The sequence below is a fragment of the Molossus molossus genome, unplaced genomic scaffold (assembly GCF_014108415.1).
Source record: "Molossus molossus isolate mMolMol1 unplaced genomic scaffold, mMolMol1.p scaffold_m16_p_1, whole genome shotgun sequence".
In the NCBI taxonomy this organism is placed as follows: Eukaryota; Metazoa; Chordata; class Mammalia; order Chiroptera; family Molossidae; genus Molossus; species Molossus molossus.
This window is the reverse complement of record NW_023425344.1, coordinates 157615307-157636156: the sequence shown is the minus strand read 5'-3', so window position 1 is coordinate 157636156 and position 20850 is coordinate 157615307. Positions and strand designations below refer to the sequence as shown.

Sequence of the window (20850 nt, the reverse complement as noted above, 5' to 3'; positions counted from 1 at the left end):
CTACATAAGCAAAATCCCTGTTATTCAGTAACTGTTTTAGCAATCTCTTTTTGTCTTCCTTCCTCATTCCTCAAAACTGGTGTTGGGCCCTGGCCGGTTTGGCTCAGCGGTTAGAGCGTTTAGAGTGTCAGCCTGCGGTCCTGAGAGACCCGGGTTCGGTTCCCGCTAAGGGCGCGTAACTCAGTTGCAGTTTGTTCCCGGCCCTGGTTGGTCATGCGGGTGGTGGCCACTGGGTGTGTCCCTTTCACGTTGATGTTTCTCTCTCTCTCTCTTCCTCTCTCTCCCTCCCACTCTATCTGAGCAAAAAATGGAAAAATGTCCTCAGGTGAGGATAAAAACAAAACAAAACTGTTGTTGGGATCTCAAAGCACAGTGGAGATCCACAACGCAGTGAAAGGAATGAGCAAGCACGGGCATCCGGGTTCTGGGCCCAGTTGTGTGACTGGGAAAACAACGAACCCTCCTTGGTCCTCAGCACTTCACCTGCAAACTGATCAAGATGGATTAACTAACTAATCAGGTTCCTTCCAGATCCTGAAGCCCATACCGTGGTGTAGTTCCTGTTTATAGACCCTATACATGAAGACCTGCAGAACCACTCACACATTTTTTTAAAAATTGGTTTTAGAAGAGGAGGGAGGGTGAGAGCGAGAGCAAGAGAAATAGAGGGAGGGATAAACATTGATGTGAGACACACAGATCCCATACGTGCCCCGACTAGGGATCAAACCTGAAAGCTAGGTATGTGACCTGACTGGGAATTGAACCTGCGACCTTTCAGTGCATGGGGCGACACTTCAAACCATACAGGCCAGGGCCCACTCACACATTTTAAAAAATATTTTGTTTTTCTTTTTTGATTTTAGAGAGAGAGGAAAGGAGATAGAAACATCGATGAGAGAGAACATCAACTGGCTTCTCCTGTATGCCCCTCACTGGGGATCAGGCTCACAATCTGGGCATATGCCCTGACTGGGAATCGAACCATCAACCTCCTGGTGCATGAGTCAATGCTCAAGCTACACTGGCTGGGCCCACTCACACTTTTTTTTAAAGTCGCTCTTTATTTATTTTTTTATCCTCACCCAAGGGCATTTATTTTCAGATAGAGCGGGAGGAAGAGAGAGAGAGAAACATCGATGCGAGAGAGACATATGAAGCGGTTGCCACCCACACAGGGACAAACTGCAACTGAGGTACGTGTCCTTATGGGAACCGAACCCGGGACTCTCTGGTCCGTGGGCCAATGCTCTAACCACTGAGCAAAACAGGCCAGCGCTCACTCACACATTTTTAAGTTGACAAAAAGTTTTTTACTGTAATTTTAAGTAGTTGCAAAGGACATAATTTCCAGTGTATTGTATATACTGACATTTAAAAAATAACACTATTTATATCAGTCTTTTAAATATATCTAATGGAATCCAAACCGCTACTGTGATTATATACCTCACTGTTATCCATATAAAAAATGGAATGAGATCTTTTCTTTTTTTTTTTTTAATCCTCACCCAAGGACATTTTTTTCCATTTTTTTTGTTCAGATAGAGTGGGAGGAGAGAGAGAAACATCAACATGAAAGGGACACATCCAGTGGCTGCCACCCACACGACCAACCAGAGCCGGGGACAAACTGCAACCGAGGTACGCGCCCTTAGCGGGAACCGAACCCTGGTCTCTCTGGACCGCAGGCCGACGCTCTAACCACTGAGCAAAACCGGCCAAAGCAGATTTTTTTTTTTTTTTAAATATGTTTTTATTGATTTTTTAGAGGAAGGGAGAAAGAGATAGAAACATCGACTGGCTGCTTCCTGCACACTCCCTACTGGGGATCAAGGCAGCACCTGGGCATGTGCCCTGACCAGGAATCAAACTGGGACTTCTCAGTCCATGGGACATCGCTCAATCCACTGAGCCACACCAGCTGGGCAGGTGATGAGATCTTAACAGTCAAAAATTATATTGCCATTGTACTTCTCCCAAATAACTTATTCTAACGTTTTTATTCTTGAAAATCTTTTATTGATCACACTTTGCTGCAAAAAAAAAATACAATTTGAAATTTACATTTTAAACATTTTGTGTGTTCATAAGGCCCTAAAAGTTAAAATTTTATTTCATCTAGATTGAGTTTGCATAATTGTTAGTAGTATAAAATGTATTATTAGTACAACAAACATTTCACACATTTTGATAATTAATAATAAACTAAAATTGTTTTGGAAACACATCTCTTATTTTTTCCTTTATTGATTTTAGAGAGGAAGGGAGAGGGAGAGAGAGATAGAAACATTGATGAGAGAGAACATTGACTGGCTGCCTCCTGCATTTCCCTCAATGGGGATTAGGCCCACAACCTGGGCATGTGCCCTGACCAGGACTCAAACCAGTGACCTCTTGGTGCATGGGTTGATGCTCAACCACTGAGCCATACTGGCCAGGCTAGAAACACATCTCTTTTTTTTTTTTTTGGTACGTGCCCTTAGTGGGAACTGAACCCAGGACTCTCTAATCCACAGGCCGACGCTCCAACCGCTGAGCCAAACTGGCCAGGGCCAAAACACATCTCTTGATGAGAAGAATGTATAATATTTAGGGCCTTAGTTAAATGAGGTTTTGAGGACACTAATAGTTTTTTTTTGTTTGTTTTGTTTTTTATGATTGTTTTATTTTTGGAGAGAGAGAAACATCAATTGGCTGCCTCTTGCATGCCCACTACTGGGGATCAAACCCAAAACTTGGGCATGTGCTGTGACTGGGAATCGAACCAGCAACCTTCCCGTGCACGGGAGGACGCCCCACCAACAGAGCCATACCTGCCAGGACAAGGACACATAATTTTAATTTGCCTCTAACTTGGGCACCCTGGGGGTACTACAGGTTCTGGGTGAGATGGGTGAATCTCTTTGATGAGATGGCAGAGGGGAAATGAAAAGGGCCAGCGGGAAAGGAGATCTGGCATGAGTTTCACACCAGGCAGATCACTTAGAGGAAAGAGAATACATGGAGGCTGAGCATTTGAACAATTCACTTAAAAAATTTTAATGTTTAAAAAAAAATGGTTTTAGCCCTGGCCGGTTGCTCAGTGGTTACAGCGTTGGCCCGTGGACTGGGGAGTCCCAGGTTTGATTCCCCGATAAGGGCATGTAACTTGGTTGCAGTTTGTCCCTGGCCCCAGTTGGGGTTGTGCGGGTAGCAACCAATCAACGTGTCTCTCTCACATCAGTTTCTCTCTCTCTTCTCCCTCTCACCCTATCTGAAGATAAATGCAAAAAAATATTCTCTGGTGAGGATAAAAAAAAAAGTTTTTACTGATTTTTTTTAGAGAGGAAGGGAGAGAGATAGACACACCAATGTGAGCGAGAACATTGATTGGCTACTTCCTGCATGCCCCCCACTGGGGTTTGAGCCCGCAACCTAGGCATGTGCCCTGACTGGGAATTGAACCAGGACCTCTTAGTCCATGAAACGATGCTCAATCCACTGAGCCACACCAGCCGGGCCAATTCATTTTTTTTTTAAATTACTGGTTTCACTGTGAAATACCCCTTTTACCCCTTGCTGTGTCTTTTGAGAACTCCTGTAGGTGTGTCTCCCACTTTGAAAGTTGCCTTGGAGATAATGAAATGTGGGGAAAGATGGATCAGAGCTGGATGTGAACTCTAGCTCCCTATTGGCCACATCACCTATGCTCTGCGGCATGCTGCCCGACCTCTGCACGTCTCCATTTCTCACCTGCACAGGGGTGGCTGTGAGGGTGACACGCCCACATGGGGCCTGGCATCAGTGCCCACCAGGTTCTTGCAGACTGGACCAACTCAGGGCCAGCACCAGAACAGAGCTGATGCAAGTGTGCTGATCTAAAATGTGCTTATTCCCTGCTCTCTTGATTTCTAGTTGCTGGGAAGTTTCTGAGGTTGGTGAGGGACTGCCTACTGAAAAGCTCAATTAAAATGATTTTGGTATTTCTCTACATCTTGGGGCATCAAAGTGGTATTTTTCCCCCTTAGAGGAGCATATCTGAAGGCTTTGTTGAAACTATTTTCTTGAAGCGAGAGGACAAAAGACCTCAGACAGGAAAAAGAGAAAGACAGAGACAGACAATGAGCCAGGTTCCCACAGAGAGTTTATTGAGGGAGCCAAAGCCAGTGAGAAGACGAAGGATTCCTACTTCAACATCCCTCTTGGAAGCTGCTGGCCTCTGCAAGACGGAACGTTCTGGGAGGGAGGGCCTGCCCTGTGTGAGGCCACATGGAGCCTCATACCACAGCCTGTCCTACCCCAAAGACCCAGACTCAGGAGAGAAACAACAAAATTTCCACCCCAGGAGGGTGCTGAGGATATGCCTTACCCATTCCACCCTCCCCAGAGGGCTACAGCTCTAGCCATAAGGACCTCTGGAAGAAAGGCCAGGATGCCTGGCCCTCTGACTGACCAGTCTAGTCCTTAATGTGAAGTCCTGGATAATGGGCCCGGCTGACAGCTCAGGTCAGGCCTGGCCCCAAGTATCTAGTCTAGGAGCTAACATCTAACATCCAAACATGATTAAAAACACTCAGGACAGTTCTCTTGCTGACAAAGGCCACACACCAGATGATAGCAGTCCTGCCAGACCCTGGCCAGAGATAGAGACTCAAGTTGAATGGGGTGTGAGATTGTGAGGACACTCACAAGGAGGATTTCCCAGGGCTCAGTTAGGGCCCCAGAACTCCTGGGCTTCTGTTCCTCCCCATCCAATGCCAATGATTCCCCAAGATCCCCCAGAAGGGAGATAGGGAAGAGAAGGCAGAGAGCTTATCAAGAGGCTCAGTCATGTATGAACTGGAGGTCAGATCTACTGGGGTGAGGAAAAGGCCGAAGAAGAGTGGGGCACTGAGGCAGGAGCACTGGGGTGTTCCTCAGACTCCGGCATGTCATCCTGGAAGTACTCAGCTTGGCGGTACTGCCACAAACGCAGGTTCCCGTCCCACTGTAGGGTAGAAAGTGGCAAGTAGTCATGGGGTGCTGCTCCCTCCCAGATCCAAGTCCCAGACGTGCACTGGCCCCCCTAACTCTTGCAACCTCACCGAACTGCTAACAATCTTCTCCTCAAAGGGATGCCAACTGACGTCACGCACACAGGCCTTGTGGTTGGTCAGCTTCTTCACGATGTGCCCGCTGAGGAGGTCGTACACTGTTCACAAAGGCCAGAGTGGAGAGGGGCGGTCACAGGACTTTCTGGCCACCCCTCCTCTCTCCCCGAGTGACACCACTTAACCTGCTTCTCAAGCAACTTTCCACTTTCCCAGGAAGACAAAACCCACAACAGATGGGGCTGTTTCTCAGTTTCTTTCCCATTTCCCTACCTAAGATTGAGGGTATTGTCTAGTTGGGTATCTCTGGCCCTCAGCTAAATTTCACAAGGTTTACACTTAAAATGCAATGTGGCTTTAAAGCTTTTAGCAGCAATTTTCGAAAAAGCCCACAAGATCTGGAAGGCACCACAAAAGTGAACAATAAATGTCTCTACAGACACATGAACCTGTTGTTCCTTATCTGGACAGGCGCACCTTTCTCTCTTTCTGGATGGGTCTCCACCTGAATGCACAGTTCCAGGCTCCTTACAGCTATAGCTATGTTTGTGCACTCCTCCTGCTTCAGGGGCTGAATGCCTCTGGGCATCCTTCTTTTTTACCTCTGATCCCTCCTACTTGTCATCTGCAATCTCTTTCCTTGACTGGCTACAAAACAGAACCGAGTATATTTTTGGCAATCTATTATATTTACTGACTAGAATTCTTTGTTCCTTGTCTTAATTTAAAATGCTGATGAATTGAATGTTTTCTGCTTCTATTTAAGCCTCCACTGCTCCAAGCTAAATTAACTTCCACTTGTAGATGTCACTGAGTTTTTTAAGGTGGTCACTGATAGTTACAACTGGTAGAACGCCTGAGAAACAGTCCTACCCTCCCGGAGGCCCCCAGTTCTGACACAAGCCTTACCAACCACTTTGCCGGTGGAGCAGCCACTATAGATGAACTGCTGGCCGGTGCTATGGGTCGGAGAGAATCGGCATCGGATGAGGGTGTGCAGCACCCCATGGCCCCGGTAGGTCATCAAGGAGCTGTCCCCTGGGAGCTTCAGCTTCCGCCAGGCTGCATAGGGGTGCAGGGAGAAGCCCGAGGTTAGGATTCTGGATTCTCCCAAATCACCAGTCCTTAGCAAAGATAGATGCTCACAATCATCTCTCCAACCCCCAACTGGTGGCTGTTTCCTCACCTAACAGACAACTGGTATTCACCAACAGTCAGCTGGGCCTTCTGCTGATTAAGATACTGAAATACTTTTGTACTGGTTAGATCCGAGTGACCTCCGGCCCCTAAACCTGGGAAACCCTGGCTCTCCCCATGGTTCAGCAAACAAAGAGTTAATGCCTGGCAAGGGGGACTAGGGAGAGGCTATATTCACTGTGCCCATGACAGGCCTCTCCAGAGGTTAAACATTTTAACTACCACCTGACTCTTCACTCTCCAGATCTAAGGCTCTACCTTCCTCTCTCACCTTTTTTGGGCACCTGCTGCCAGCGGTAGTCCCAGTTCTGCTGTGTGGCAGCCTGGCGTGAGGCTTCCATGCCTTCTCTGCTGGAAAAGCGCCGGATATCCCAGAGCTTGATGGTCTGGTCTTTGGAGTTGGAGATGAGATACCGGGCATCGCCCTGTGAATACCACGATAGATGATGAAGTGTTAGAGCTTGCAAATGTCGGTGCTGCCAGTCCAGCTCCCCGCTCCAGGGAAGGGGTAAAAATGCCCGTTCTCTGATTTTGTTTGCCTCTTTCCTCATCGGTTTTCTTCCTCAGATCCCACCCTCTGGTTAGGCTTCCCCTTCTTTGCCCGTGGCACTGGCTGGGTCTCCTATTCTACCCTGGATTAACTGTCTTCTACTTTTCTTGTACAAAAAACCCCACCCTGCTCCATTGGAACCCATCAGTGTTGGGTACCAATGAATCTCATGTTTCCTGGCTTAAAGCCCCTTCCCTAAACTCCAGCTTTGCAAACTTGGCTAATAAGGAACCTGGGTGAGTTCCCACACCAGTCCACTTTGACATCCTTTCCTGGACAACTGGAACCTTAGCAGCTTGGCTGTACAGTGTTGCCTCCCTGCCCACCTTGCTGTCAATGAAGGTGATGCCATCCTGATGTCCAGCCAGTGCACCCACGGGCTTGGGGTCATCCTCCCGCATGGTGCGTCGATCCCACACTTTGCAGATGGCATCGTCACCCCCAGAGAACAGGATCTGGGAGCTTATGTCAGCAAAGGCCACTGCATTCACATCATCCTCATGGGACTCAATCTAGGGGAGAGAGATACCTAGGACCTCTTTCTGGGTCTTCTAATAGCCAAGGACCAGGAAGCAGAGACTCCAAGTCTCAGGAGCAGTACCTGAAGGGTGCGCCGGTTCTGTTCTCGATCAAAGACATACAGGCAGCCATCATTGGCCCTGAAAGGGAAGGGATAAAGAGGGTCCTAAAGCCAGAACTGAGAGGACTAATGATATGTGTGCTCTGGAGAGTCCTTGTTGTGAAGTCCTGCTGAGGGCAAACCCTTGACTCTTCTTATAAAGGAGGTAGAAGAAGAGTTCGCTGTGTTTGCAAGGAAGTTTGAGACCTCCCATCTCATTCTGGGTAAATGGTGAACAAGAGGTGAAGCAAGTTGTAAGCCCTGACCTTGGAGAAGGGCTGGTTGTTCTTCAGAGCTGCCTGGGTAGGGGTATCCAGTACAATTTCTGTAACAGCAGAGCTGGTCTCTGGGGAGACTCTATCTCATTAACTGAGGGCAAGATCTCCCACAAACACTCACCCTCCTAGCACTTCTCGTCCATCTGAAGAGACAGCAATGGAGAAGACAGCAAAGCGACGTTCATCTGGCCTAAAAAAGAGCAAAGGAGGAACTGATTAAGTACACTTCCTGTCAGCCTTTGTTAATGCACACAGAATCTGATGAGGGTTGTAAGGCACAGTTCTCAGGAGAAAAGAAGTCCTGCCAACATGAGCCAGAATGTGGATCACCTCAGGGAGAACCCAGAAATAATCCTGCAACCATCTCTTTTACCCTGGTCCTCTGCTGACAGGATGGGTGGGTCCCTCCCAGGAATCCACACAGAGAAACTTGCAACCAGTGTACTTTTCCCTCTAAGCAGGAGTTCCAGTTCAAGAGTTTTGCTCCTGGAGAGCCTTCCTTGAGAAGTTTCTGATGAGTCTGACCAGGAAGGGAAGCCAGTACCTTAGATCCAGGGCAGTGTGTGTGTCTCCCTCCCCGTAGATGTTGCAGATATGAACTAAGAGAAGCAAGAGAAACAAGAATCTTTTAGGGCTGGGGGAAGACAGGTGGAAGTGAAACTAGAGAGGAGATAAAACAAAGGGCCAGGATGTCCGACCCTGGAAGTGATCTTTTCAGGAGAAGGCATGGAGTCCTGCCACAGAGAAGGTGGGCATTTGGAGATCTCAGGTCCCAGGCTGGAGAGACAACAGAAGTCTAGGGCATACTCACTGTAATCAGACCAGCTGGAGTATAGGAAATGGTTCCCATCAGGGGTGAAGGCCACATCCAGGACACTCCAGCCTACATCCCGGGCCTTGATGCTCTTGAATTTATGAAAGCGGCCATATCGGCAGTCATACAGTCTGATCGTCTGGTCTGTGTAAGTGGGGACCAGAAAGAATTAGGGAATACCCTCCTTGTTAAGACTTATCTCAGAGAAATGTGCTCTGACTAAGCATCCCTAAGTCAGGGTCAGGGCCTTTCTAGCCTCAGCCAGAGGGACTGTTCCTTGTTCATAGGACCAGGGTTTGGTACCTTGGCAAGCAGACATGAAGATTTGACCATCTTTGCTGTAGATGCCACAGAAAGCCTTCTGAGAGTAGGTATCAGTGAAGCCCAGATCATTGGGCAAGAAGCTGGGGAAGCAGAGGGAAAATGAGGGTAAGGGGAGCTCAGGATGAGGAGCATCCCAGTTATTAGACTCCTAACAGAGCTGGATGTGAGTACAAGGGCATTCTTCCCTTTTGGCTGTGGGTACAATCACCTTTCTTTCACTCATTCTATCATTCTCTCAATTGCTATACTTTTCCATTTTGTTTATTCTCAAAGCCTTAACCCCATCTTAACCTAACTTTAATATCCATGAGGATCCTTTAACATCTATCCCTTCAAAATTTAGGTGATAAGACCTATCTGGCCCTTAGAGTCTCTCCACCAAGCCCCATACTCACTGAGACATCACTCGAGATTGTTCTCCAAGGGAGAAGCTTCCCTGGTGGCAGAGGCCCCGTTCTCTCTAAAGGAAGGGATTGGGGAATATTGCTAGCAGAAACACAGGGCCACTTCAGCCACACCAACCTCCCTCCTCCAAAGCTGTTGTTCTTGTTACAGAAATGGACACCATACACAGTATGTCCCACCAAACTCTGATGCAGGCTGGCTAAGAACTCTCCAGCTCCAGCACTTGAGACTTCTTTGGAAAGTTTACTTCCCTCTTCTCTGGGGCTGGCAGAGCTTCTTGAAAGGCCTGCTGTGGGCTGGAAGGAGGTGGAGAGGCCTACCTGGTACAGCATTTGAGGAAAGGTGTGCTCCCGGACTGCCCGCCTAAGCCCCAGACGTCCTGTGGCCAATTCCACTTGTGTCTTGATCTCATTGCATTCCAGCTCCCGGGTATCAGGGGTTGCATCTACTGTGAGGACCAAGGAGAAGTTTCGTCCTAGGTCTTTCAGCCCCAAATGATAGTTAGCAGAACTGTGCTTAAGTCCACTCAATGTGGCTGCATATACTGGGCCTGCAAGGACTCCCTTGTTCCCTAAATTATCTCATCTTTTTTCCATTTAACTTCTTGTTTTTTGCCAAAATTAAAAAGAAAAATAAAATTTTCTAATGAAAGTTTTCTGATGTTAGGGTCTCAGTCTGCCTTTCTTCTTACCAGGTGGATTGTATCGGTCCCCGAGACGACCATCCCAGGCACTGTCATGCTCTTCCTCCGAGTCCGAGAGGGCCTGGATGAGTTGTAAATTTGCTGCACCTCCTCCCTGCACCAACCTCACTTGGCCCCTGTGGAGATACCCCCCATGATAAAGGGGGAGGATCCCTTTCCCAAACCAGTCAAATTCAGAGTCAATGGCTATCCAGCGCTTAGACCACCTGGTACTCAAACCCGCATACTGTCCCCATTTTGAGGTTGACTAGCTATTTTCAGTCTCCTATAAGACACAGTAGGAAACTAATTCTCACTCTTTCAGCAGGAGTAGAGAACCCCAACGTTACATGGAGACTGACGGACCTACTAAGCTGACTTCCCAGAGAGTTAAAAATTCTGGAAGTGCCCAGCCGGTGTGGCTCAGCGGTTAAGCATCGACCCATGCACCAAGAGGTCTCTGGTTCGATTCCCAGTCACAGGACGCATGCCCAAGTTGTGGGCCCAATCCCCAGTGCGGGGCATGCAGGAGGTGGCCAATCGATGTTCTCTCTCATCGATGTTTCTAACTCTCTCTACCTCTCCCTTCCTCTCTCTCTAAAATTAATAAAGAAAAAAAAAAAAAAAACTAATGAAGATGTTATAAAATAAAAATTCTGGGAGCACTGCCTTCTGAGCTCTGCCCAAGGAGTCCAGCATAGAACACAGTATTCTGAAGGGATCCCCAAGCTTGTCTGGTCTTCAAGAAGCCACAACTAAGGAATGAAGCCGGTTTCACTCCCTCTCCAGTCAATTCCTGGTGGTCACTTCCCTCAAAACATTCTTTCAAGAGCAGGGTTAGGGTTAGGTTAATTGACACTTGTTTTTCAAGTAAATCCACCTGGCCTCATAGCACATGTAATTAACTTCACCTCCCCACTCCGCTCTTCTCTTCACCCTCTCACATCACTCCTTTCCCACCAGGGCTCCCCACCCTTTCTGTATCGTACTTGGGAAACAGATTCCAGTCGTGTAGTCACAGCTAGAGAGGCTCCTCCGAACAGTCCCCGCGAACACAAGAGGGACTATTTTGGTGAACCTCCCTGGGCAAGAACCACTCTTACTGGGTATGGAGCTGAGCGCTAAGAGTGTCCAGCAGAAAAGGCTGTTCTGCTCAAACAGAACAGCTGTCCTGGGCGAATCCCATTTCCTATCCTCTGTAACTTCCTGGCCTGATGTTGGGATCAAGGGACCGTGGTGGCGCCTGGTGGGGACACACCAGAGGGCAAGTTACCTGCGGAGGAGATAGGCCAGTACCTGGGCCAGATCCACATCTTCATCCTCCTCTTCCTCTTCCTCACTCCGACGCAGGCCAGTCCCTCTTCGGGGCAAGCCCTCGGAGGAGTCTCCGGACCCGGTTCCTGCGCTGCTGCTGTTCCGTGATCCCATCTTCTGGTCACAGCATCCTTAAGTTCTGGGCAGGGACTCCTCCCGTCACCTCCTTGGGTTTGGCGAAAGCAAAGCCTGCGCTAGGACTACAAGGGTCTCCGGAGATCGCAGCCGCTATCTCTAGGAGGGCGACACTTCCTAGGGACCGAGGAGGTGCCTTTTTCTTTAGTATGCGACAACTCTCCCCGCTTCAGGAACACAAACTTTCCCCAATCTTGCGAGGCAAAAAAAGGAGAGAGAAGCCTAGGGGACTACCCTACCTTAGCAGTAAGAATCCTTCGAAGAGGAATTTCTTAGTTTTCTACCTCAAACTCACCTATCAAAGTCCCTGGAGTGGGTGGATTCCCAGGTAACCTCTCTGGCAGACCAATCAAAACCCCTCGCTGAAGAAAGCACCTCATTACCTTATCTCATCTAGCCAATCAGAAGCCTTAGGACTCAGAGACCCCCGACGCCCCCCTTACCGACCAATCAGAGCGCTCCCTTGAGAAAGTCGGCAGCAGCGACAACCAATGACGTTAAAATTCGGCTTAACACCCCCTCCTTCCTAGTCTCACGCCCACGTGGTGTGCGGGGGGTGTGTACGCCAAGGTGGGGAGGCCAGGAAGAAGCTGAGAAGCCCCTCCCACTGAAGCCGACAGTTACCGCCCCGCACGAGACCACCCACCAGCTAGGAGCGGTCGCAGGAGCGCAGGGGCGCGAGGCCTTGTTTACACCGACTGCTGCCACGGCGTTGGCCAACCGCTCCTCCGTCACGCGCCTCCTTCGTCACTTATCTCCCGGCTTCCCCGCCCGCGGACAGTTCACGTCACGGGACGCCCCTGACGGCCCCGCCCCCTTGGCCAGCTAACTGGACAGCTGAGCATGGTGATTGACAGGTGGGTGGGAGAAAGTGGTGAGGGACGTGAGGGAGGAGAAAGCGCGCGATCGGGAAAGGGCGTTCGCTACTTGTTGGGAGGAGTTAGTAGGGAACCGGTTGCTTCCCTATCAGAGACAACGGAATTACAATTAATGGGTGAGGGGTGGAGCTTACAAAAGACGTTGGTGGTTCGCTATGGAGAGGTGTCTTAGCGAGGAATACAGTTTGCTGTCGGTCCCTAAAAGTTCATGTGGTTTCGCACTTTTCAGATGGTCTCTGAGGGCCTCTTTCCTCCCCTTTCCCTTCCTCCCAATCCGCTCCCGCCTTCCTCATTTCGTTGGTTGCTACTTCAGCAGGCCCTACCCCAAGGGGTGCCGGCCCTATAGCATGTGTTTACGTCACTGACGGGGGACCTAGGCCTCCACACCCTCCCTCCTGGGTTTAGCTTCCGGAAGCTTGTTCTTGGGAGCGTCTCCCTTTAGCCTCTTTGATAACTTTTTAGATAACGCCTGGCTTTCCTCTGTGGTCTTTGTAGACGCTCCCTAACACCCTCGAGGGTCTCTACGGGCCTTTTGGTTCCATCAGTTTCCCTTAGACGCCCCTTTGGCTCTCCGAGGTTTGCAGACCTTTCCTAGACCCTTTGTCCCCGCCGTGCCTCTCCGTCCCCGACCACCTGGCTAGGGTGTGCAACTACTCCGCCTCCCACCGGCTGCTCCGGGTTTATGAGTAACCCGGATGGGTCCAAGGCTGGGACTTGCCACGTCTCGGGATCGTCGCCCAGCCTGGGTTGGGGGTATGTCTCGAGTGACTTGGCGGTGCTGGGCGCAAAGTTCCAGGGCCCAAGCTGCACCTCAGCACCCTCACCCGCCCTCCCTTAGAAGTGCTTCGAGATCTCCCCGGTCCAGAGCCCCATGAAGATAGGGAGGGGCGAGGGCCCTAATTCCCCTGGGCCTTCCCTTCTGAGCCTCACTCTCCCTGGGAGGGCGAGGTTGTGGTCAGTCCTTTGGGTGACGGCTCCTGGTCTCTAGACTGCTAGACCCGACCTTATCTCTGGTCACCAGGGTCGGCTTCATGGGCGTGCGACCTGAAATCAAACCCACATTTGTTTTACTATTGATAATAACAGTCCACTGTAAACAAATTTACCCCAATATAGGACGGGATTGGTTAAATAAATTATGGTCCATGTGGTAGGACTCAGAAATACCAGGCAGATATTAAAATGATGTTATAGTCTTCTATTTTTATACTATGGAAAACTGTTCAAGTTACATTGTTAGGGTTTATTTTATATATTTTAATCTTTAAAAATATGTTTTTATTGATTTTTGGCTAGAGAGGAAAGGAGAGGGAGAGAGAGAAACACCCATGAGAGACATCCTGCCTCCTGCACGCCCCCTACAGGGATCTAGCCGAAACCCAGGCATGTGCCCTGACTCGAAATAGGGAATGGCTCAATCCACTGAACCACACTGGCGGGTCTCATTGTTAGGGTTTAAAAACAGTGTTAGTTCAGGTGGCATAGCGTGGTGGATGCAAAAACAATATGGTTTCAATTTTGCATAAGAAAGTATGAAAATACCCGGGGTCATTATACCATTGAACATATAAAATGGAAAAGGCCTTGCATGAATTAGTGACAAAGGTATAGCATGAACATGATTAATACAACTGCAATACTTGAGGTCCACAAAATAACAAAAACTGTTCAACGCATCTTAATAATGCATTTTAAAAAAACATGTTGTTATGGATTTTAGAGAGAGAAGAAGGGAGAGAGAGGGGGAGAGAGAAACATTGATCGGCTGCCTCCTGCATGCTCCCTACTGGGGATAAAGCCTGCAACCCTGGCATGTGCCCTGACCAGGAATCTAACCAATGACCTCTTGGTGCATGAGATGACACCTAACCAACTAAGCCATACCAGCCAGGCATTTTATTTTTTTATTGAGAATAATGCATTTTTTTTTTTTTTAATCCTCACTCGAGGACACTTTTTCATTCTTTGTTCAGATAGAGCAGGAGGGAGAGAGAGAGAGAAACATCGATGTGAAAGGGACACATCGAGTGGCTGCCACCCGCACGACCAACCAGGGCCGGGGACAAACTGCAACCGAGGTACATGCCCTTAGCGGGAACCGAACCCGGGTCTCTCCGGACCGCAGGCCAACGCTCTAACCGCTGAGCCAAACCGGCCAGGGCGAGAATAATGCATTTTTTGATTACCTTTTTCATCTTCTCCTTGGCTTCTTAGCACTTACAAATCCAGTTTAAAACTGAATAAAATTTAGCCCTGACTGTTTTGGTTCAGTGGTTAGAGCGTCAGCCTGCGGTCCGGAGAGACCTGGATTTGGTTCCCACTAAGGGCATGTACTTTCATTGCAGTTTGTCCCTGGCCCTGGTTGGGTCATGCAGGTGGCAGCCACTCGATGTGTCCCTTTCACGTCGATGTTTTTCTCTCTCTTCTCTCTCCCTCCTGCTCCATCTGAATAAAAAATGGAAAAATGTCCTCGGGTGAGGATAAAAGAAAAAAACTGAATAAAATTTAAATTCAAGCCTTTGAAATATGGAACTTGTACATTATTTATTCTTTGATACGTACCCCTAGTGGGAACCGATCCCGGGACTCTCTGGTCCACAGGCTGATGCTCCAACTGCTGAGCCAAACTGGCCAGGGCTTACATTACTGAATAAACATATAAAAGTCGTGGAAATGTGAAAACAAACAAACAAAAAACCCCCCAAATCCTGAGTTTTATGACCAAAATGAATCTTTAAAATATATATATATATATATATATATATATATATATGTTTTTGTTGATTTTAGGGAGAGGGAGAAAGTGACAGAAACATCAATGTGAGAGAGAAACATTAATTGGCTTTTGGCAACCTGGGCATGTGTCCTGACTGGGAATCAAACTGGTAACTTTTTGGTGCAACGGATAACACTCAACCATCTAAGCCATACCAGGGCAAATGAGTCTGAATCCACTGACTGATTTTTGTATGTACGATTTTTAAGCCTATGAACTTGATTATGTCACTTATAATATTTTAAAAATGTGTATGAACAGTTATATCTTAGGGTATACTATGTGTTCCATTGAAAGAAAATGGCATTTTTTTTTTTTAAATTACAGTTTACTTTCAATATTATATTAGTTTGAGGTGTACAGCATAGTGGTTAGACATATAACTTATGAATTGATCCCCCTGATAAGTCTAGTATCCATCTGACAACATACATAGTTATTACAATATTATTGACTATATTCCCTATGCCGTACTTTATATCCCTGTGGCTATTTTGGTAACTACCAATTTGTGCTTCTTAATCTCTTCACTTTTTTTGCTCAGTTCCTCAATGTCCCTTCCCTCTGTCAACAATCAGTCTGTTCTTTGTATCTATGAATCTGCTTCAATTTTTGTTTGTTCATTTATTTTGTTCTTTAGATTTCACATATAAGTGAAATCATATAGTATTTGCCTTTGCATGACTTATTTCACTTAGCATAATACCATCCATGCTGTTGCAAATGGTAATAGTTCATTCTTCTTTATGGCTGAGTAAAATATTCCATTGTATATATGCACCACAGCTTTTTTAGCCACTTGTCTATTGAGGGGCACTTGGGTTGCTTCCATATCTTGGTTATTGTAAACAATGCTGCAGTGAACATATATTCTTTCGAATTAGTGTTTTGGACTTTTTCGGATATATACCAATGGAATAGCAGTTCCATTTTTAATTTTTTAAGGGCACTCCATATTGTTTTCCATAGTGCCTACATCAATCTGCATTCCCACCAACAGTGCCCGAGGGTTCTCTTTTCTCCACAACTTCTCTAATATTTGTTGTTTGTTGATTTATTGATGATAGCCATTCTGAGGTGATATTTCTTTGTGGTTTTAATTTGCATTTTTCTGGTGATGAATTGAACATCTTTTCATATGTCTATTGGCCATCTATATAGCCCTCTTTGGAGAAGTATTTATTCAGATCCTCTGTCCACTTTTAAATTGGATTATTTGTTTGTTTTGGTGTTGTGTTATATGAGTTCTTTGTAAATTTTGGATATTAACCCCTTATCAAATGTATCACTAGAGAATATATTCTCACATTCAGTAGGTTGTCTTTTTGGTTTTTTGTTTTTTTTATCCTCACCCGAGGACACTTTTGCATTTATCTTCAAATAGAGTGGGAGGGAGAGAGGGGGGAAGAGAGAGAGACACACATCGACTGGTTGCCACTCACATGACCCCAACCGGGGCCAGAGACAAACTGCAACCGAGGTAGTGCCCTCAGCAGGAACTGAACCTGGGACTCTCTGGTCCACGGGCCGATGCTTTAACCGCTGTGCCAAACTGGCCAGGGATGTCTTTTTGTTTTGTTGATGGTTTCTTTTGCTGTGCAAAAACTTTAGTTTGCTGTAGTACTATTTCTTTCTTTTTTTTTTTTTTATTGATTTTAGAGAGAGAGGAAAGGAGAGAGAGAGAAAAACACCAATGAGAGAACATGGATTGGCGGCCTCCTGCATGCCCCACACTGGGGATGGGGCCCACAACCTGGGCATTTGCCTGACTGGGAATTGAATTGGTGACCTCTTGGTGTATGGGTCGATGCTTAACCAGTGAGCCACACCGGCCAGGCAACTACTATTTCTATTTTAAAAAATATTGTTGAGCCCTGGCCAGTTTGGCTCAGCTGTTGGAGCGTCGGCCTGCGGTCCGCAGAGACCCGGGTTCGGTTCCCGCTAAGGGCACGTACTTCGGTTGCAGTTTGTCCCCGGCCCTGGTTGGTCGTGCGGGTGGCAGCCACTCGATGTGTCCCTTCACATCGATGTTTCTCTCTCTCTCTCCCTTCCTCTCTCTCCCTCCCACTCTATCTGTACAAAAAATGGAAAAATGTCCTCGGGTGAGGATAAAAAAAAAAAATATTGTTGAAAGTATTACAGATGTCCCTCCTTTTATTTTCCCCATCGACACCCTCCTTCCTGCTTCCACCCCACCTCCTGCCTTCACTGCACTGTTGTCTGTGTTCACTGGTTATGCATATATGCATATATGTTCTGTGGCTTATCTCTACCCTCAGCCCCCTTCCCTCTGAGGTTTGTCAGTCTGTTCCCTACTTCCATGTCTCTGGATCTATTTTGTTTGTCAGCTTATTTTGTTCACTATAGTCCACAAATAAGTGAGATCATATGATACTTATCTTTCTCTGACTGGCTTATTTCACTTAGCACAATGCACTTCAGGTCCCTCCATGTTGTCTCAAAGGATAAGATCTTTCTTTTTTATAGCTGCACAGTATTCCATTGTGTAAATGTACCACAGCTTTTTTACGTCTACTAATAGACACTTGGCTGTTTCCAGATCTTAGCTATTGTAAATAGCGCTGCTATGAACATAGGGGTGCATATATTCTTTTTGATGGGTGTTTCAGGTTTCTTAGGATATATTCCTAGAAGAGGGATCATCTTTTTCTTTTTTTCTTTTTTCATTTCAGAGAGGAAAGAAGAGAGAGAGAGAGAAAAAAAAACATTGATCAGCTGCCTCCTGATTGGGAATCGAACTAGCAACCTCTCAGTGGACGGGATGACACTCATCCAACTGAACCACACCGGCAAGGAATGTAGTCCCATTTCTTTATTTTTCTTTTTCTTCCCTTGCTTGAGGAGCTATATCAGAAAAAAATATTACTAAGAGAAATGTCAGATATTTTATTGTCTATGTTTTCTTCTAGGAGTTTTATTGTTTCGAGTCTTACTTTTAAGTCTTTAATCTATATTGAGTTTATTCTTGTATATGGTGTAAAAAGGTGATCTAGTTTCATTTTATTTTTGCATGTGTTCCAATTTTCCCAACACCATTTATTTAATAGACCGTCTTTACCCCATTGTGAATATGGTATTTCTTTAAAAATAATTATAATTAAGTCATTTTGATAAACTCCATTGGCCTTGCCTCTCATTTTTGAGATCTGGTGTGTTACTTGGTGACAGTTTGTAAAGTGCTTTCCGTTTGGGCAGCTCTACCCTCCCCAGCTACACTTAAAGCCACTGAGAGGATTTCTACCGTTAGCACCCATTTTAGGACCAGTTCTGGTAATTGGTAAGTAAATGTCAGCTAGCTGACTTCCTGTCTGACCTGCCTTGGGCTGTTTCCGGCTCATTAGCATCTCCACCAGAGGGCAGGCTGGGCTAAAGAGGGGAGGGGAAAGCAATTTTGTTTTCCTCTGGCTAACTGTCCTCACCTCTCTCCCATCTCAGCTCCTTGCCTGCTGACTGCACAGAGCTCCTGGGACAGGTGTACAGCCCCAAGCAACACAAGGGAAAATTCTGAAGTGACTGATGTGTTTACACATTATCTTCTGCAGCGTTCCCTGTGTAAAGGAAAGGGGGAAGTATGCTAATTTAACCAGGACTTAAAATGTGTTGACTATAAAGCAATTGAATAATTACAAGATTTCTTTCTTTTTTTTTTTAGTACATGCCCCTAGCAGAAACCGAACCCAGGACTCTCTGGTCTGCAGGCTGACACTCCAACCACTGAGCCAGACCAGCCAGGGCTAATTACAAGATTTCTAATACTTTCTAGTCCTGTGTCTTTGAGAACCATATTTTTGTGTGTGGTGGACAGGAGGTACAGATGTCATATTGAAAAAGTTATAAACCCTTGAGCCCTGAGTTTGAATAGGAACTATCAGTATGAACTCATGAGGTGTTTTATCTTTCTGTCCCTATCCACTGAAAAGGTCTAGAACAATGATTAATTCAGTATCAATGAATACTCCTGCCACATATATCTTAAAATACCATTTCCCATAGAGAGAAGACAGAGCTTGGAGAAATGGCTGATTCTAGGTCTGGGGCAGGAAATGTACAGATGAACATGAAACAACTTGTACCAGATAGCAAAGAAACTAGGAAACACTATCAGGGTAATATCAAAAGGACCCAGGAGCCTAGTTCTCCTGGCCAAAGATGGGATGAGCATTAATAAGGATAATTTAATAAACATTATGTTTAGGAGTCCTGGCTGTGTACCTCAGTTGGTTTAGAGAGTTGTCCCAACAAGCCAAGGTTGCAGGTTCCATCCCAGGTCAGGGTATATACAAGAGTCAGCCAATGAATGCATTAATAAGTGGAACAACAAATCAATTTCTGTTTCTTTCTCTCTCTCCCTCTCTCCATTCTTCTCTCTCCAAAATCAATCAATACAAATAAATAAACATTATGTTTAAATCCATGAGTTCATAGTGGGTTTATGTGTGTGTAATTAATTGGTCACATTTTTGTTTTTGTTTTGTTTTGTTTTGGTACATGCCCCTAGCGGGAACCGAATTCAGGACTCTCTGGTCCGCAGGCCAGCACTCCCTGCTGAGCCAAACCGGCCAGGGCTAATTGGTCACATTTTTGAAGGAAAAGGAAATAAATCATTATTCTGAAGATGGTAAGTAAAGAAAAAGAAGCAGTTATATTCTTATTTTTTTTATCCTCACCCGAGGACATTTTTCAATATTTTGCTCAGATAGAGTGGGAGGGAGAGAGGGAGGGAGGGAGGGAGAGAGAGAGAGACACACACACACACACATCAACATGAAAGGGACACATCGAATGGTTGCCACCCACATGACCCAACCAGGGCCGGCGACAAACTGTAACTGAGGTACATGCCCTTAGCGGGAACTGAACCCAGGTCTCTCTGGACCGCAGGCCGACGTTCTAACTGCTGAGCCAAACCGGCCAGGGCAGAAGCAGTTATATTGCTGTTTCTATATAAACTGTACCTCATTAAACTGTACCTCAGGGTAATGAATAGAAGATAAAGGGAGTGTCCTTTTGTAAAAGTATTCTAACTATTATGACAGAGCTTAGATATGGCTGCTTTGAAATCTCTAATAAGTTAATGAGTCTAAGCAGTGAACATCTCGGCCGGGATTTTTCAATGGTTAAATTGAGGTAAAAGAAAATAATGGAGGGGGAACCTGTAGATTGAAAGAGACTTAAAAACCACATGAAAATTTTGAAAAAAAAAATGGGCAAAGCTAAACTATAATGTTTAGGGATCCACATTTGGGTGATAAAACTACAAAAAAAAAAAAAAAAGTCAAGGCAAGGAAGTGATTATGGTGCACCATAGTATTCATTTCTGCCAGGAAGGAGGGGCTGTGATGGAGACGACGTGAGGTGTGTGTGGTGGTGGTGGGGGCCACTTTTGGTGTCTGGAAAAGTTCTGTTTCTTTCTCTAGGTGATAGTTTCAAGGGTATTCACTTTAGTTTATGAACCTATATCTTTGTTTTGTATCTTTTAATATAAAAAGGTTAATTACAATGTTATCTATCTTTTATTATTTATCTGGAGCTATAGGGCATGTAGCCCACTTTTATTCTAATTGACACAATCATTTTTAAGGCTAACATCTTCACATAACTGTACATTTAGATATCAGAAAGGTGCCTGGAACCCCAGTTCCCTGTCTCTTTCCTGGAGGGACTCCCAAACCTATTTTTTTTTTCTAAATTTTATTTACATTGCTCATTTTACTCTTAAACTGCAGAGTCAGCAATATACAATATAGGCTCACGTGGCCTAATTTAATCAATATAGAGTGGAAAG

At 46.2% G+C, this 20850-nt stretch overlaps 1 protein-coding gene across 6 annotated transcripts; it reads right to left on the bottom strand.

Moving 5' to 3' along the window:
• Positions 1–4109: 4109 nt before the first annotated feature.
• Positions 4110–12148, bottom strand: DCAF11 (DDB1 and CUL4 associated factor 11). Of its 6 annotated transcripts, none has more exons than XM_036240826.1 (15): positions 12037–12148; positions 11215–11421; positions 9951–10078; positions 9580–9707; positions 9250–9314; positions 8834–8934; positions 8528–8674; positions 8261–8315; positions 7838–7906; positions 7421–7478; positions 7146–7331; positions 6541–6694; positions 5982–6134; positions 5067–5173; positions 4110–4969 (listed from the first exon to the last, which is right to left on the bottom strand). In XM_036240826.1, exons 2-15 carry the CDS (start codon positions 11367–11369, stop codon positions 4835–4837), a joined length of 1641 nt encoding a protein of 546 aa, XP_036096719.1. In that variant the 5' UTR covers positions 11370–11421; positions 12037–12148; the 3' UTR covers positions 4110–4834. The 6 variants fall into 6 exon arrangements, with proteins under 6 accessions (XP_036096719.1, XP_036096733.1, XP_036096725.1 ...); XM_036240840.1 differs by lacking the exon at positions 12037–12148 and adding an exon at positions 11834–11965; XM_036240832.1 differs by lacking the exon at positions 12037–12148 and adding an exon at positions 11686–11754.
• Positions 12149–20850: the final 8702 nt, after the last annotated feature.

Excerpts from the sequence above, each read along its gene's own strand:
- DCAF11 (XM_036240826.1), bottom strand. The coding sequence starts at position 11,369 with ATGGGATCACGGAACAGCAGCAGCGCAGGAACCGGGTCCGGAGACTCC. Across the intron at positions 7,479-7,837 it reads GGACGAGAAGTGCTAGGAGG|GGCCAATGATGGCTGCCTGT; the intron begins GTGAGTGTTTGT and ends CTTCCCTTTCAG. Across the intron at positions 6,135-6,540 it reads GCAGCAGGTGCCCAAAAAAG|CCTGGCGGAAGCTGAAGCTC; the intron begins GTGAGAGAGGAA and ends ACCCCTATGCAG.